General features: G+C 39.3%; 1 protein-coding gene across 2 annotated transcripts in view; it reads right to left on the reverse strand.

Moving 5' to 3' along the window:
• Positions 1-19540, reverse strand: part of LOC121315730 (potassium voltage-gated channel subfamily KQT member 5-like) — a 241364-nt gene that overhangs the window by 43580 nt on the left and 178244 nt on the right. Inside the window, exons 9-11 of one of the 2 annotated variants that reach the window (XM_041250084.1) lie at positions 10140-10234; positions 7361-7387; positions 5925-5981 (exon numbers count right to left, since the gene is read on the reverse strand). In XM_041250084.1, the coding sequence (XP_041106018.1) occupies positions 5925-5981; positions 7361-7387; positions 10140-10234 (179 nt within the window). The remainder of the gene's footprint in view (positions 1-5924; positions 5982-7360; positions 7388-10139; positions 10235-19540) is intronic. The other variant, XM_041250085.1, reaches the window with a different exon arrangement.

Consider the following 19540-nt stretch of genomic DNA (forward strand, 5'->3'; position numbering starts at 1 on the left):
AAAGATGCACCCTGGGATAAAGCCCACGAAGTTGCCATGCCCTGGTGGAGTGGGCAGTGAGCTTTTCCAGAGGGGGCAGGTTGGACATCTCATAGGCAGTCCAGACTGTGTCTGCTATCCATTTGGACAGCCTCTGCTTAGACCCAATGGAAGGGTCTGGGAAGCTGCTATCATCAAGCCCCAAAGACTCTGTTGAGCTAAAAGAGCTCTAAACAGGCGAATATTCTCTATACTCTTTCGTTAGAGTGCACAGCATGGACCTGGAGTCCAAGCACTCCTAGACAGGAGGTTGTCTGAGAAGGTTTGAGCTGGCTCTTCACATGATTCACTGGAAGGCACAACCGTTGAAGGTGGCCGGTGACATGTTCTGCGTGGGCCTCTGCCTGTGATGGAGACTGGGCACAAATGAGCAAGTCATCCAGATAATTGAGCACTCTGATGCCTTGAGTCTCAAAGAAGCCAGGATAGCGTCTATGACACAGTGCATATTAAAAGCGACTGACTATAATACACCCCCCTTTAAAAAGTAAAAGTAATTAAAATAAGATATATTTTCAATAAGTATTGTTACTAGCTGATATATATTTCAATTGTATGGTGTTCATATTAGGACATCTTCGTATGTCAGGCAAAAAGGAGTCATTATTTGCTCCCTCCTCTGTATTTTCCTCCTCCCTCCTCCGAAACTCCCTCTCCTCCGTCCTCTAATTACTTAATTAGACCAATAATTGGTAATAATTGGTCCAATTAAATAATTTAGGGCACAATTGGAACAAAAGCCAGGGGGGACACCGTCCCTCCAGGAACAGGATTCCCCACCCCTGCTCTAAAACTCCCTCCGTCATGCTCCCTCCTCCCTCCCTTATCATTTTTGTTGGTCTGATGAGATCAGCCAATAAAGAACCATTTTCAACTCTTACGCGTTTTGGAGCATGACAGAGGGAGGAGGGATTTTTACAGAATGAATGAGGGAGTTTCAGAGGAGGGAGGATGGAGATTCAGAGGCGAGAGGAGGGAGTTACAGAGGAGGGAGTTTCAGAAGAGGGAGGATGGAGATTCAAAAGCAGGAAAAAGAAGTTCAAAGGAGGGAGCACATAATGACTCCTTTTTGCCTGACGTAAGAAGATGTCCTAATACGGACACCATACTACTGCTTTGTTTAGTTTGTCAGTAGGTGGAAATACTAGCTCCAGCATTACCCTGAATGCCACTGCAGTCTGTAAACCACTGCAAGCAGCGTAATGCAGAGCGTGAGAAAACTGAAATTAGAAAGTGTAAATCTTTTATTTTACAGGTAAGATAGTCATCCCACTTAAACATACATGCTTTGTAAATGTATTCTAAGTAATCTGGGTTGGATATTGTGAACTTTCAGTGTGTACTAAAGAATATCAAACAAGGATTAAAATGTAGTTTGTTTACCATGCACTCACTGTAATGGAGGTCAATGGGAAAAGTGAAGGCCTAGTAGACCAGTGTTTTGAAATGTTGACTGTGGTTAAAGATGCTGTATTTTTAATGTAAATATGACTTTAGTAAAAAAGTCAGTAGTTATACGCAATATTGGTTTCACTGTTATTGTTTAATTAGTATCTATTATTAATATGTATGGTAGTAGACATATCCACTTCTGGTGAAACGTGTTCGGTATACATGTGCTCCAGTGCTGTATGTATAGGCCCTAGTGGAATTTAATTGTAACATGAAAAAGTACTTATGGCATATTATTTTGTTGAATTAAGCACAATGCTAAAATATATTTGATATCATTTAGACTGACAATTGCTAAATGCAAAATTAAGAATGATAACTAACATTGGAATACCTAAACTGTGAAAGTTTATATGTTTCTGAATAGGTTATACTGGCCTATGCTCTAAAAGTAATTACTGGAGGAATAATATTCAGACACAGATGCATTTCCTGGTTATGTACTGTTGTATATAAATATTAAGTATGCTGATTAACTGTAAATTAATTTGTTTCTAAAAGTGAATACATGTCTGAGTGTTGCAGTCTGTTAACTACGGCAAGCAGCGTAATGCAGAGCACAAGAAAACTGAAAATAAATAATAACAATGCAACACTTCCATGCACTTTGAGAAGGCATGGGGAGCTAGGAGAGGCCAAATGGCAAGACACGCAACTTGTACGTTGTTCCCTGAAAGGCGAACCACAGGTACTTCTTGTGTGCTGGTTTTATGGGGATGTGGAAATAGGTGTCCTTGAAGTCCACCGTGGTGAACCAGTCGTCTGGCCTGATTGGCTGCAACAGCTGTTGCACTGTCAACATCTTGAACCGCCTTTGGCTCAGATACATGTTGACCTGTCTGGAGTCGAGGATTGGTCTGAGGACACCATCCCGCTTGGGCACAAGGAAGTACCGGGAGTAGAACCCTTCCTCCAACTGGAGGGGGTCTATTATGCAAATAGCCAGGCGTATTTTGGGCATCCAACAGCAGTGCTTTGTCCCCGTAAGGCATGCGTGCTTGGGAAAGTCAATACTGCCTACGCGCAGCTACTCCCTACTGCTTGCCGGTGGAGCTTTAACACACGTAGTAGGTTCTTATTAACCAGGTGCAGCTTATCAATCTGTTGTGGAGAGGGCCGGTGACTCAGAAAGGGACCTCAGCAAATGGGACTGGTAGACAACCAGAATGCTATTATAATTGCCTAGCTGTGCGGTGAATGAACTGGCTGCATAGGCATGCTTGAGGAGCAGCTCTGAGACCCGGCACTGCTTGTTGGGGCAGGTAGCGTCCTTGGACAGGAAAATTAGACACCTGGATCAAGGTGGCGATTGAAGCCTCTACTGGTGGAAAGTGCATCAAGGGTGTCCATTGACCGGGGAACAGTAGGAGTTGTAGCTGGATGATCCCAGAACGAAAAGAGAAAATCTGGGTCAACTTGGGGGAATGTGGGAGAGGCGGTAGGCTCATCTTCAAAAACTGACTGTTTTGCCTTCTGTAGGCCAGGCCACTTGCAAGATTGCAGTGACCCTCTTAATCAGCATTAGAAGCTCTGCCGACAGGGAGAGCTTAGCTGCCGGGGAAGTACCGTCAGATTCCACATCATCCAACGGAAACTGGTTCGCCCTCCTCCTCAGAGGCGGCGATGGACAGGGTGTCCTTCTGTGGCAAATCTGCGCTCATAGTCCATTGGGGCCCCAAGGGGACAAGCGGGGCAGACGGTGCCGAACGTTCACGCAGTAATTCTGTGAGAAATGTTCCTTGGTGGGAAACAGCAGCCCAAAGGTTTTCCATCTACTCTGAGACCACCAATCTCTGGGAATGCCCTCAGGGGAGGAGAAGGAAAAGCAGAGAAAGATGAGGAAGACCATGAAGGGTTTCCTGCCAGGGCTACTTTCCTGAGGGTCCAAACTCGGTTCTGTGATGGTTCAAAGTCAACGTGAATAGTCGTGTACAGGGATGCCTACCTGTACAGGCCACTGGAAAAGCCACTCAGTCAGTATGACACACGAGACTGTGCGAAGCCTGCTTGTTCGAGGTACTAACATTCTTTGCAATGGTGATGCAAAGGCAGTCACCAAAACGGCATCAAGTTACTGTGGATGAGATTGCAAGCAATCACAGCCGAAGTGCATATCTTGGTCCTGTGCTGTGCTGCTGAGCCCAGTAGCTGTGCGCATAGTATATGTAAAAAAACACAGAAATATATACACAAGAGAACATTTTTTCTCCACAAAAAACAGTAATTAAAAAAATTACAGTTAATATTATATAAAACATCTCATATTTGCTACCTGAGGGAAGAGCACAAAGTCAGCTGACTTATGTTGCTGGATCCCTGGGAAGGAGTGACTCGAGCCGCTGGCTTCACGAGTGACACAAGATTGCAGTCGGACTTACAACATGCTGCAGTGCACAATATACGTGAAATTAGTAATAAAAACACAGTGTAATAATATTGCTTCATATTTGTGTAAACACAATAATTGTGAGAAAAAACTAGATAGGCAACAAGTACTTATTTGAACCAGGCTCTGGTCAGGAAAAATGGCCCCGGGGTCTGTGAGCGCAGTACATTTATGCCCTCAGTGGCGGGCCATGACTGCGTCACAGATGCTGTGAGCAGCTTTGAAACATCTGATTCAGATTTAGGGTCTTTAAGAGGTAAATAACAATATGGTAATGGTTAAATTTTGCACTTGAAAGGGAATCCACCTTGTTTTACAAATTGATTTTAAGTTTTCATTTATAAATGAAACACCTTCCTTTTAAGGTTTTATATTTGAGGCAGCTCAATCCCTGCTGGTTCATATAGGTGAGGCAGGGCTACCTCTTGGTTGTTACTGTTCACTTCTATGTATGTTAGGCATAGGTTAAACATTCTTTTTTTATTCAAATTGAGTAAAATCTAAGGCGTACGTTTTTTGGACTATTTCAGATGCTATTAAAAGATTAAACACATTTTTTATCTCGAAGTTTGTTAGAATTTTAGTTGCAACACATACATGTGTTATAATGAGGATTTATAATTGGATTTATGTGGAGAATAAATGTTGAGTACTACTACTATTAATATTATTTATTATTATTATTATTATTATTATTATTATTATTATTATTATTATTATATTGAAAGGGAGGCACAGCTCAAATAACAGTACATATCAGCAATAAAAAGCTGAAGTAGTAAAAGGTTTAGGACTGCTTGAAAGCATATTTATTAATAAACTGATCAAAGTATAGACATGTTGGGTCCTTTAAACTGCCTGCTTGTATAATTCTTGCTGGGCTCAGCATGGCTTTGCAGAACTGCTGCAGTATTTTCAGCTACAGTGTTGCTTCTCAGAATCTTCCTGCAGGTTTATAAACTGCAAATAAGTGCAATGCACCGCATCTTTAATTTATTCATGCCGGACAGTGTGTAAAAATGTTTATGTGCTATGTCACAATGATTTTTTTTTCAAAACCATTTAGCTTGATTTGAAAAATTGATAAAAACAATATTATGGCAGACAGCCACTGATTGCTCCCTGGAGTACTGTAAGCTATGAGATACTGTTTCTGGCAAGAAAGATACACGGGCCAGTGAAGCCCAGCTGAGGCAAACACCATCACTCCTGGCATGTAGTCCCGCAGCTCCGAACTAATGAACTGAATCAGACAGGGGCTCCACAGGCCAGATCCGAGAGGATGCTCCTATATAGCAGTAACAAGTGGAAGTCATCATTCAAGCCTAGCGAACCTTATTTTGCACCACAAATGAATGGTTGCGTATCATGAGCACAGAACTAGCATTGCAGTAATCTGTGAGGCCCTAAGGACATTTGCTTATCCATGTGACATTCGTGTTGGTTCGCCCTCTGTTGTCATTGGATTTTCCTTAAAATTCCCCATTACTGTAATCCTCTTCATGCCCCAGGCAAGTCCATCCTTGCTGGGCACTGCAATGGGGCTTGTTAAAAAGATTCTGAATTTGAAGAAAGTCAAAAAACAAGAATTATACCTTTATTGGCTGCGTGACACAAAAAATAACACAAAGGGTCTTTAATCAGGAAAAGCCGTCCTGTCTTAGTAGGCCCAAATAATAATAATTGTTTGTAACAAATGATGTACAATAAAGGTATCATTCTTCTTTTTTTTTTCTTTACTTCTCTTCAGAATCAAAGTTGCAAGGGCTGGTTGGTACTGTCTGTGTGTGTGTGTGTGTGTGTGTGTGGGGGGGGGGGGGGGGGGGTTGGGGGTTGCGTATACGTATTTACTGTTCACTTAGGGCAGGCAACAAGCAGAAAGGAAAACAACAAGCAGTTAAAAAAACAAAAAAAACACCAAATCAAGAAAAAGTCCCTCTGGAAGGGGGAAGTGGGAAGGCACTTAGAAGAGGTATTGTAATTGATCATGCACCTGCTGTTAGTTTGCATTCTCAAAGATCATGTGACTGGAGGGGATGCTGGGTACCTATGTCTCCGTGACGTGTACATCCTGAAGAGCTTCTGTTTATTACAAAAAAGCTTACTAGGAGTGAGGGGAGATAGAGGTCCACATTACTTGTCATTTCACTAAGAAAACGGATACCTTTACAAAGACCAACAGTAAAGCAGCTGATTCATTGTTGGTTAGGCATTCAGGGTTAAACAGAAACAAAACAGCTGTCATTGTTTCAGCTGTGTGTTCTTGTTGTGTCTGCATATCCATACGGTCCAGTTAACTTGCCTTAAATACAGGAAACACATACTGTACAAAATTCACAAAATGCATTTTCTGCACAACTATATGCCAATTACTCTAACTGAAATAATAACTAGAAAAATTTACCCTAAAGGTATATGTTTAATAAAAACAAAGAAACAAATAAATAAATAAATAATCTTATCCCAGCAAACTACTACAGCAGTAGTTTTTAGCAAGACATTTAAAAGACATTTAGGTTCCAATTAGTCTACAAATATTAAACACAGTTTTATAAATGTGCTTATTTAAAGTTTACAAGAAGGATTTGTACAGTATTGTACAAATTATATTAGTATCAGAGTCTACAGGGTTTAGTTCTTATGCCTACATTGGGGTTCTGCTTTGCGAAAAAGGAAAACAATGCATTTTATTTAACATGGTTCAGTTGTAGGAGGGAGGAAGTCTACAATGAGGAACAGGTCATTTCTGCGAGCCCAAAGAGGTCTGTAGCAGTAGCTGATGAACATTTAATAACACTTCTCACAAGGTTCTAGAAGACCTCCTCTAGGCACTGGTGCTGATTTCATGAGTAACTTAAATAAACCACTAATGGAAAAAGTCATTCATCAAACAGCTACACAGACTGGACAGCATAATCTCTGAAAGTGTACACATGACAAATGCCGAGGTTGTGCAGTTTAAACATGTTGGAGAAGCAGGGGACCTTGCTAGCTTCAGTGCTATCTAATATTTCAGTATCTCATTTTAAAGGTTATGGCTCTGACAGCTGAAGCTCTGTTGGAGATACCCCTTTTATTAAAGCCAAGTTCATAAACTTCTAATAACACATCCTGCCTGGCACAGGCAGACTAAACAGTTGGAACAGTTAAAGATGTTTCATATTTTTGTTTTTCCATTTCACTTTTGATTTGGGGCAAAACTTTGAGCCATTATAGAAGCCCCAGATGCACTGAGATGATCATGCCCAGAACTTGTTCGTGGGCAATTCAGTAGATAAAAGGCTACAAGTAAACTTTCAACCAGTATTGTTGTAATATCAAGTGAGGGGGCATCTAACATCAATTTAATTTGCCTCACTTCAATTTACTTAAAAAAAGAGATTCCTTTTGTGAAACAAAATAACTAATAAAGATAATCACAGAATCCAAAATAAATTTATAATAAATTTTTAATAAATTCCAGGAAATGGAAATGTAACAAACCTGCCAGAAGTCTCCCCTTGGTCTCTCCTTCAGTTGTTAGTAAACAAAGGAAAAGGGACAAAGTTAAATAGATTAATTATTATAATCATTGTCACACCAAAAAAAAAAAAAAAAAAAATAGAAATACAACATAATAAACATATATATTGAGAAGTCACCGTCAATATATTCACTTGTTACTGTTATACATGAATAAACATTAAAAAAAAACAAAAACAAAACAAAACAAACCAAACCATCAAGCACAAACCTCCAGGCAAGCAAAACAAAGGGATCCATGAACATTCAGAGAAGACCATTCATAGTCAGTTCAGCAAGACAAACTACAACATTCCGCCCGCAACAAACACGAGCAGACATGCGCATAATGCATAATACATACCAAGGCAGACTGACTGAGCTGGGAAAGCTTTGATTGAAAGGACAGAAATAACGAGGAATCCGCAAATTTTGTGTTTATATTATTTGGGAGGTGAAAACTAAATATTTCCTTCCAATCTGAGCTGAGGAAATGTTATATGTTAATTACTAAATATTTTTAAAACAGAAGGGTTTTATAAATATATTTTTGAGCTATTAGTTTGATTTTAAATCTGTTAGTTGCTTGGTCTATGTATTTTTCAGCAGATGGTACCCCCAATATTTCCAGGCTCCACCATTACCTGACCTACAGTTACATGAAAACAAATGTTGTCAGCATTCCCTCTTCTACAGTACTTATAGGAAGTATTCACCCTCCTTGGACGTTTTCACAGTTTGTTGTGTTACAACCTGATATCGTGATGCATTTAAATAGGATTTTTTTTCCCTCTGATTTACAACCTACTCAACACTTTCAATGTATGAAAAAGTGTGTGTGTGTGTGTGTGTGTGGGGGGGGGGGGGGGGGGGGGTGAAAAAACAAATAAATAAAATATAAAAAACTGAAATGTCTTCATTAGGTAAGTATTCACCTCCTTTGCTGTGACACTCCTAAATAAGCTCAGGTGCAACCAATTGCCTTCAGAATTCATACAATAAGTTAAATGGAGTCCATCTGTGTGCAATTAAAGTGGTACATATGATTTCAGGTTAAATACACCTGTCTCTGTAAGGTCCCACAGTTGGGTAGTGCATTCAAAGCAAAGATACTACCATGAAGACCAAGGAGCTGTCAAAACAACTCAGGGATAAAATTGTGGAAAGGCACAGATCAGGCGAGGGGTATAAAAAGATTTCAAAGGCTTTGAATATCCCTTGGAGCAGAGTCAAGTAGATCATTGAGAAGCTGAAGGTATACGGCACCACCCAGTATCTGCTTAGACCAGACAGTCCTCGCAAACTGAGCAGCCGGGTAAGAAGGACATTGGTCAGAGAATCCACCAAGAGGCCAATCACAACTATGAAAGACCTACAGCATTCCATGTCTGAGATGGGAGAAATTGTCCATTTGTCAACAATAGCTGAGGTACTCCACAAACATGGCCTGTATGGAAGAGATGCAAGAAGGAAGCCATTTCTGAAAAAAGCCCATTAAAATCCTGCTCGGAATTTGCAAAAAGGCAAGTGGGAGACTCTGAAAACATGTGGCAAAAGAAAATGAAACTATTTGGCCTAAATGCACAGCGCTATGTCTGCCGCAAACCCAACAAAGCACATCACCCAGGTAACAACCACCATCCCCATTGTGAAGCATGGTGGTGGCAGCATCATGCTATGGGGATGCTTTTCATTGGCAGGGACTGGGAAGCTTGTCAGGGTAGAGGGCAAAATGGATGGAATGGAGTTAAATACAGGCAAATCCTTGATGTAAACCTGCTTCAGTTTGCAAAAGACCTAAGACTGGGATGAAGAGTCACCTTTCAAAGGACAATGACTCCAAGCACACAGCCAAAGCGACATTGGAGTGGCTTAAAAACAAGAAAGTGAATATCCTAGAGTGGCTCACTCAAAGCCCAGACTTGAATCTGATTGAGAATCTTTGTCAAGACTTGAAGATTGCTGTCCACCAACAATCCCCATCCAACTTGACAGAGCTTGAACTATTTGCCAAGAAGAATGGGTGGATATTGCACGATCCAGGTGTGCAAACCTGATAGAGACTTACCCCAAAAGACTCACAGCTGTAATTGCTGCCAAAGGTGGTTCTAGCAAGTATTGACTCCGGAGGGTGACTATTTATCTAACCAAGACATTTCAGTTTTTTTTATATTTCATTAACTGTTGTTTCACAATAAAAATTCTCTTGCCTCTTCAAAATGTTGAGTATTTTGTGTAAATCAAAGGGAAAAAAAAATCCCATTTAAATGCATCACAATTTCAGGTTGTAACACAACAAACTGTGAAAACGTCCAAGGGGGGTGAATACTTACTATAAGCACTGCATCTGCTGAGTTCATTAAGAGGAGGCGATGTCTTTCTGGGAGTGTTATAACATCTGTTCTTACCTTGGACTTTTATTAACTGTACGCAACTCCAGAGGCAGGCATTGGTTGGTGCCAAGCTATATCCTGTGAAATGGTCTGAACAGTGTGTATAGGGCCAATGTGGGAACTTTGGGCAAATATTATGGACTCATGATACAGTATGTCTGAATGGGAGCCTGGACAATATTGGATTGTTTGATGGCTGTGACCCTTTTTAATAAAAAGGCTACAAAAAAAACAACAACAAAAAAAATACAATAAAAGAAGAGAGATAAAGCTACAGAAAGAGACAGATCAAACAGAAATACCAGGTATTCAAAAGCTACAGGAACACAGACACCAAGTACAACATCAGCTGCCATATTTGTACCTACTTTGTAGGGCTGCAGGTATGCAAGGCCTTCAAATGAGGCTTCCAGGTAGCAATGGAAACCGAGTTCTCATCAGCCGCATAACTACGCCATACACACTACGTGCAGGATATACAAACAAAAAAAAAACAAGGCCAGAGGGAGCAGGGATAAAACAAAAAAAAATTGAAAAGCAGATTAGTAAAAACCAGTACAAGTCATGGCTTTATCATCATTCATAGCACTGATACATGCCTGAGTGGAGGGAGAACACTTTCATAGTATCGCCAGGTGGCATTCAGGTACATTCGGCTGGCATCAGTGGAGTAAAACCGCCAAGCAGCCTGGTACAGGGGGAAGAGATACAAAAGGCACAAAGGAACCACAACACATGAAGCACAATGGCAAAACAAGATTGTCACACATTTGCTTTCGTCAGGGGTGTTTCTGGTGGCTTGCCTGATAAACAATTATTTTTATTCCATTTCAGTGGGGACAAAACACAGGGCGAACAGCACATCCTTGTAAGTACAATGACAATACATATGCATTTCTCACCATCCCTTTCCATTATTTAGTACCTGATATCTTGGAAAAGAATGGCAGGAATAGGATGGTAGCTTATGTTGGTCAGTGGAGAAAATGTAGGCATTGTGTGTGTGTGTGTGTGTGTGTGTGTGTGTGTGTGTGTGTGTGTGTGTGTATATATATTATATATATATATATATATATATATATATATATATATATATATATATAAATATATATTGCAACATTTGCACTTAGTTTTACTTTATATAAATGCATATTTGTAACACTCATTAACTTGTGATTTAATTCTATTGCTTCCATAAATAACATTTAACACTAAATCTCCACCAAAGCTTTATCAGTGCACAAAATGGATGGAAAAAAAGATTCCCATTGCACAGAAATTAGAGCCATTATTTTTATTTTGTATCCACAAATTAGCTATGCCACTTTAATTAGTCACACCCACCTAAGCTTTCCTAGGTGGAGGATAAATAGGCTGCATTCACACTGGGTCAGTTTCAAATGGACTTGGTCTGATTCGTTTATTTTAAAACAATGTATCAGTGTCCTTGCTGTTCACACTTATCTGCGAGCAAAGGGACTGAGTTCATCTGGATGAGAGCTAAAGCTTTTCTTTTCTGGTTTTTTGATTTTTTTTTTTTTAGTTAGTTTGTTTTCACAATGGTTTGCAAGTGCGCTTGGTTCGTTTATGGTTTGTGAACCGGATGTTTACAATATCTTTAAAGATAGCAGCTATTGAAGTATTGCTTCATTTTTTAATAGCATGTTTTAATTCTTAGATATTTCTGTGGAAGATAGCAGGGGAACAGGGGAAGCACTTCACTAACTTAATTAATACATGTGTTGAATGACATGCAGTAGAAGAATAGTGCAATATTCAGTTACACAACACTGCACTGTTCACCTACTGGCATTAATTGCAAATTGATAATAGCATACTTTGATGTCTTTAACTCCAAGAAAGTCATTGGAAGTACTTGCTATGTAAAAATTGTCTTCAATTTAAAAAATACTGCAAAACTGCAAGAATTTTAGCTACAAAGATTTAATGTCAAGATTGTAAAACGGATAGGTATAATACATAAATGTTTTTTTGGAAGAGTGCCAGGTTTAAGGACACATGTTAGTTGAGTTATAGTTAGGTTTTCTTGTTTTTCACTTTATAAAGGGCACATTTCAGTATTGGTCTGTATTTAATTCACCTGTGCTACACTTTAGACAAGTGTTAATAGGCCAAATTGGTTAATTAACATGAATGTTACAGTTGCATCACTTCATTGCAGCTTCAATTTAACAGGTGAGTATACTTGATTACAACTTAATAATTGTTTAATTGTACTAGATGTGTAATCGCTTAATTTAAAAGATTCACCTGACACTCTGCACTCTGTGCTGTGCCTCAACCAATGGCAGGCACAAAATGAAACTTGCAGGAAATGTAGATAAGGCTATCGAAACTGACGAAAAGCCAGGGTTACGTGATTTGACCTGGGTGAGGTCAAAGGTCACAGAATCACACAACTTTTTTTTATCTTACACTACACAGAACCTTCCATAGAATAAGAAGATAGTGCTATTCGAGAGCTTCAAAATGACACCAAAACTACCTTTCTGTGTCAATAATGACCATGGAAAGGTTGGGTGGGGGGTCCAAAATGGGTCAGTTTTGATGAGCTGTATCTCATGAACGGGATGTCAAGTAGGACCACAAATTTACACTGTAACCACTTCTCCCCAAATTTTAAAACAAATCAAAGGTCGAGGTTTTTGGCGATTGATTTCATATGGAATGACCCTATAGTGATTTATTAAGGCTATCATTTACATATGAAGAACGCCTTGCTCCAGAATAATGACAATTGTTTGTGGCAATGCGATTTACATACTTTTATTGACCATTGAAATGACGTTACCCACAGCTATATGTGCTGGCTCATTACAGCTGTTATTTCTATATGAAGAACGCATTGCACCAAGATAATTTCATATGTTCCACATAATGACAACTAACATCTATTAGAAAGAATAGCCAAAGATCTGGGGCAGTGCATTTTACAGACCTAAATCCAACAATAAAAAGATGCCAGCGCAGCCCTACAGCGCTCCATTAAGGCTGGCTTTTCTATATGAAAATTGCTTTGCTCCAGCTTAATGACAAATGTATTGTATAGTGCAGGCATTTATAATAGTAGTAGATGGCAATTTAAACCACTTGCAGAGAGAAGTTACCTCTAATTCCCCATACCCTGGAGGAAGCTGAGCTGGCCAGTCAGGCTCATGAACTTGTATCTGTTTGATTAGAGAGATATAGTTGGGTTGAGCGTGGGATGCTGAACAAGATCCTTTTGATGAAGATGTAATGAACATCCAACATTTCTGATTATTAATGAGACTGGCAAGAAATTGCTGAAGATTGATGCTAATAATTTTGTTGTCACAAAACAGCTCCATATTTTCCTTCTGCAATTGCAATTTCAGCCTCAAGAGCTTTGGTACCTGGTTGTTCTTTCAGTCCTTCAAAGAAGCGTGTGCCGCAATGGATCAGACTTAAAAACAAAAATAAATCAGACTTAAAATGTACACCTAGTGATTAACTCCTACGCTTCATAAATAGGGTCTACCTAAATCGCTGTAAATTTACTTATTTTTCACAGGTAGGTTACAGAATAAAATTAGGATTTCGCAGACCTGTTTAAACATTAAATAAACCCAAGTAGACAGTATTTCAGAACACTATAAAGCTTAAAAATAGTGGTACTTGCTTCCTTACTAAAACAGTGTTGTCATTTGTTAAAGGCAAGAATGCAGCATCCCCCTGCAGTTGACTTGCCCATACATTGAGACTGCACGTTCTGCATCTACTGAATTGGCAAGTGTAAGGCAAAGTGTTGCCAAGTTATACAGATGTGGAACTTGATTAGAAACAGCACCAAAACTAGGTTACCCAAGGGCATCTGGCATATGCAGCACGTTAGTTGTCGTGTTATTTGTACGATCCAATAATTAATTTTATTTGTACCAAGTCAAAACAAAGAAAACGTGCCTATTCGTGTTTAAAATTCTAACTGCGAAAAAGTAAGCAGCAGGTTGAAGTGAGGTGGCTGTGCTAGATCGTTTTAGTACTGATTTAACTTGCAGACAGGAATACTTTTTGTCTAAGCAGACTTTCCATTTTGGTTTTTGAAAGCTGTTTATTTTACATTCCTGTCAGCAGTCTCTGTAGTAGCCTTTTGTTTAATGTATGATTCCGAAGCTAAATAGCGGTCGATTGTATTTTCTCAAAAGATACATTAAGATTACCTCAATCTGCATGTACAGTTTCTTTGGGAAATATCTTGAAATGATCATCGTCCACTTCTACTATTTTACCTCCAATGCTGAAAACTAGATTTTAGCAACCTAAACAAAAACAATGCAGCACCAACTTTGTCCCACCCCCACTGCACAGTACAGGTCACAGAAAAGCAGTAAAGATGCACTGATAGGCTGATTAAACCTTTGTTCTCATTTGAATAGTAAACAAGAAAGTTAACCGTTTTGGATAATTTTTTTTGTAAATGTTATTTGTGGGTGTTTTTTGTTTGTTTTTTGCACACAGGACGGCGAAGGAATAAAAAAGGGTTATCTACAGAAGGAAAATACGTAGTTTGCGTTGCTTGCGTTGTGCAGTAGTTAATTTAAACAAGGTTTCTTTTTTTTTTCTCCGTACTTGTTTGTATGCATAGGCCCCTAAAAGAGGTGAATTTCGTGGTGACCCCTCAATTTCAGGATTTCTGCGAAATTGCGATTTAAGTAGATCTTTACTCATAAATTTTAGGCCTAATGACTTAGTCTCAGATGTAACTTATTTAAATAACTGGAGCAAAGTATATACAATCTAAATAAAAAAATAAAAGTACAAAGTTTGCTATGTTTAGTGCAGATTCCAGTACCAGTGAGCATTTAGGCATGAATGTGTGCTGACTGGACTGAATTAATCCTTTGGACAAGTATTATGACAACAAATTGTTTGAAAGGTTTAATTTTTACTGATGTGAGTTAACGGAATTTACTGATGAACTCTCAGGCGATTACAACAGGGGTCTAGCATGAACAGCATACTACCCCTAGTCAAATGCTTATTGCATTTTATGCAAACAGAGCATTTCAAAATGCAGTTGGAGACATGGTGAATGTACATCGAACAACTGCTTGCCATGCAATTCACAGAGTTTCTCTGGCAATACAGCAATGACTGCACAGGTATGTGCCGGATCCACATGAGAGAAATCGTCAATATAAAGCAGAAGTTTATAGCAAAATCAGGAATCCCTGGTATAATTGGCTGTATAAATCACTTCAGAATTCAAGCCCCAGCACAGGGTCAACATTCGTACATAAATCTGAAGGGTTATCACTCCCTAAATGCTCAACTTGTCTGTGATGCAGACATGACCATTTTTAACTGTGTAGTGAGATGGCCGGGCTCAGCACACGATGCCTGCATCCTTAAAGAAAGCACAATTTCAGGGGACTTTGAGTCAAGGAAATTAGATGGTATCCTCGGTGACTGGATATCCACTGCAAGGATGGCGAATGATGCCAGTGTTAGCATCCCGAACTGAAGGGGAACGCCATTACAACAATGCTCATACAGCCTCACGAAATGTAACTGAACGCTGTATCAGTGTGTTGAAGTGAAGGTTTCACTGCTTACGTGGGGAAATAAGAATGCAACCTGGGAGAGCACGTACTGTGATCACTGCTATGATTGTGCTTCACAACATGTGTATCCAAAAATGGGTCCTGCTGCCTCAGGAAGATGTTACACAAGCTGCAGATGAGGGGGACATTCTGCACCTCTCAGGCGAGATCAGAGATGACATGAATGGATGCTTGGTTCACAGTCGCATCATAATCACTAATTTTTAAATGTGACGCAACACAGTATAAGAAGACACTATCACATGAACCTGTAAAGTCAAGTTGTTTTTTATGTTTCATTTATTTATTTCATTATATACTCAAGGAGGGGTAACAAATGAGTTGAGGAGGTATGAGGTCTGATGTCTGACGATTGAGTCGAGGAAGGGTGAGGATTGATTCGAGGAGGGGTGAGGATTGAGTCGAGGAGTGGTGAGGATTGACTCAAGGAGGGGTGACGATTGACATGAGAGGGGGTTAGGTCTGAGGATGTCCTAAAATGGACACCATACACACTAAAAGATCCTTCTACTTTTTCCTCACTTCCTCAACACTGTACTCACTGCAGCATCAATTAACCGAGTTCTTTTTCTTGTTCGTGACTAAATTGTTTTGCTTGGCAGTTAGAATAGATTTATATTTATGATACATTTCTATCAATTTTCTAATTTCAGTGTCGGTAAATTTAGTTTTCTTCTTTTTTGCGCTCAGTACACGATAATTTACACAATTTTAAAGGCTCGCGGGTGTAGGAAGTTTCTGAGTGCTTAGCAACTAGGTTGAAATATCCTGTGATATTTTTCAAGGAAATGAAGGCAAGAGCATTCTAATAAATGAAATCACACATACTGTGATCATGTAATATTTATTTAAAACACAACTAGCAGATGTATTTAAATATACACATTGTGTTCACATAAACGTGCGTTACATACACCAGACTTAAAGCATTAACGCTGGGCGTAGTTACTCCTGAGAATTGTGTGTTGGTGCACCAGACATATTGAAAAAAAAAAGTCAGATGTAATTATGTCTGATTTAGGGTTTACGACCGACTTTTAAGACTTGGACTTATGTCCTGTTGGTGCACTCCAATCCTGGTGCTTAAAATACAACAAATATTGGTGATTTTCTGTTCAAGTTCGGAAGCACACTTTTGAAGTTGCTGCTGATTTTGAGGAGATCGACTATACACTGAATACAGTTTGTCCATGAAAGAATGAAAATCGTTAACTCCTCTGACTTTTGAGACTGAGTCACCCACTGCCAGTTCTAACTTATGGTTTAAACAGTGCCATACAATAATACCTGGGTATTGCTCCAAAAGTTTGTGAGCTATGCCAGATTTAGTATAACACTGGCACCATCACTTGTGAATGCCAAAAGGTTTTGTTTTAGCTAGAAGTCACCAAAACCGTGTTTAGCGAGACATTTAAGTAGATGCTTAAAGATGCCTGTTCTGGGGGATATTCAATTCCTTGGAAATGTTCTTATATACTACCCCTGATTGGTGCGTTTGAAGAACCTTATTCCAGATTTGATCTGAATGTTCCTTCGTCTTCATGACGTAGTTTTTGTTAGGAAATATACTAACCAACTGTGGGACCCCCTAGAAACAGATGTATTTAACCTGAAATCATGTGAAACACCTTAATTGCACACAGGTGGACTCCACTCAACGAATTATTTGACTTCTAAAGACAATTGTTTGCACCAGAGCTTATTTAAGTGTGTCATAGCAAAGGGGGTGAATACTTATGCAATCAAATATTTTCTGTTTTATATTTGTAATTACTTTAGAACAATTTTCATTCCATGTTGTAACACAATAAAATGTGGAAAAGTCCAAGGGGGGTATACTGAATACTTTTGAGAGCCACTATATATATATATATATATATATATATATATATATATATATATATATATATATATATATAGTATGGAAGATAATATAATTATTAATCCCGGCAAGAACTCGATAAAAAATGTTTATCCATATTTTTAATAAAGGTAACAATCTTACAGAAGCTGTCCTGCATAATAATACTTCTAAATCAATAGAATCTAAAAACAAACAACAAAATTTAATTGACAGCGGATACCTTTAATAATTTTAATTTCGGAGGTGGTGAGTATATCCCTTCCCTTTCTGTGTCGGTTTGGGTATTTGTGTTACATACCTCCTTTTTTTTTAACAATCTCTATTCGTAACCAAATCGACATAACATAGCAACCAACACATTAATATGATCACAGTAAATGTCAATTATCTGTTCGATTTCAGCTGCTGGCAAATCCATAGTATCAGGTGTGCACTGAAAGGGGTTTTGGACCCAGTCATATTTTGTCATGTCTAAGTTGGGGAAAAGGATCCATACTGTGACTCCAGCTGCCTGAGATGCTCAGCCATGACCTGTGTGGGAGGCTGAATAATATAATTGTCAGCGAGGAGCTTGCAAAGCTGAGGAAAGGATTCATAATTTGACTTCAATAGATATTCTTCCAGAAAGCCATTTTTTTCACGAATGCTGTGATTTGATCACAGCTGAAAGATGTTAGAGTTCTTTCCTTGCAAACATGCACTCAGCTCATTCAGTTTTGCAAATACATCTGTAGGATATGCAAGAAGGGACGTAATATTTTGACCACAGAAAAAAAAATAACAACAAATTCATTTTTTTGCAGTCCATCGCATAGGCAAGTAGCTCTTCTCAGTTAAAAAAAACAGTTCTAGTACCCTTCCTTCCTTGAGAGCCAACAAACTTCAGTGTGGAACAACATGTTGTGATCGGACCCCAAGTCTTCACACAGTTTTGCAAACAGACTCGTGCAAAGAGGATGAGGCTTGACGTGGTTCACAATGGATGTGGCCTGCTGCAAGACTTCACCTAGCTCTGTGCTTAAATATTTAGCTGTCAGTTGCTCTCTGTGGATTGTGCAGAATGTCTTCGAGAATTGCACCCTCCTGTAAGTATCACACAAAAGCAAAGAACTGTGCATCGCACCTCGCAGTGCTCAAATCAACTGGAAGTGCAAAAGCATCCATGTTTTTCAGACGTCCACCAGTGTGTTCTCTTGATTTGTTGTTATCGTCTTCATCCTTCATTTCACAGTGTTGTTGGAGAGAGGTATGGCTCTGAGTTTGTTCATCTCAGTTTCCCCACATATTATTCTCACCATATCGACTGCAGCGGGCAAAATGATTTTGGTTTCTCCATGAATTCCTTGTGAAGGGTTTCCAAGTGTCGCTGCGGTTTATTTGGCTTCATGCTTTCGCTAGATAACACCTTGTGACATATTAGGCCTTTTGGCTTTTCTTCGTTTTTCACAAATGCACTGGTGAAGCCACACTCAAGGAAAGCCTCATCGTATTTGCAAACGTTTCTTGCCCTCTTCTTGTTTTCCATTCACATTAAAATCAGTAGAATCACTGTTGGAAGTTGATGCTCTTTGTAAAAAAAATCCATGCCGCTCTACTATAACAATTAACAAAATCAAACTGAAGGTGGAATGGGGTGTCTTTCAGTGATGTGCATTTGAGACTAGCATGTGGGAGGACCCTATTTGGTAAGGGAGTTATGTGATTTGTGGAGTTCAGTAGAGCCTATGCAGGCTTGCCTGCAAGATAGGTTGTCAGTGTGCTGTGCAGTATGCAAGTAGGAGAAATACTGAGGTGGCTTCTCGCAAGCCCACCTGTGACCCCACTTGTGGTTGCGACCCACAGTTTGGGAGCATTACTCCGGTGCGCTCTGGCAGCACTATGCCCCTGCTAATAAATGACTCTGCAATTTTGTACTTAAAAAAAAAAAGGCGATACAATTGCAAAACAGGGATGAGTTAGCAATTTCACTGTTTCCGACCAGGACAAAAAATGAAGTCTATTTTTGCTCTACTTGTTTCCTCAGAATATGAACTAAACTACGCACAAAATGTTTACTTCCGAGTGGTGTTACCTTGTATAGTTTGTTTCCTATGTGCAAAATGGCCGAGTCCAGCTCTTTAGGTGGACTTTGTTGTTCACACATTACACCAAACATACTGAACATTTTCAAATGCAGACCAAACGAACTAAACGGAACCAGTGTGAACACTGCTTTAGATTGGTCAAACTGAGCTGTAAAGTGAAATTCAATGGTAGATTTCTTTCCATCAGTATACAAAGGCAAATATAGAGAGTATTCTCT

This window comes from Polyodon spathula, chromosome 5 (genome assembly GCF_017654505.1).
Source record: "Polyodon spathula isolate WHYD16114869_AA chromosome 5, ASM1765450v1, whole genome shotgun sequence".
NCBI lineage: Eukaryota > Metazoa > Chordata > Actinopteri > Acipenseriformes > Polyodontidae > Polyodon > Polyodon spathula.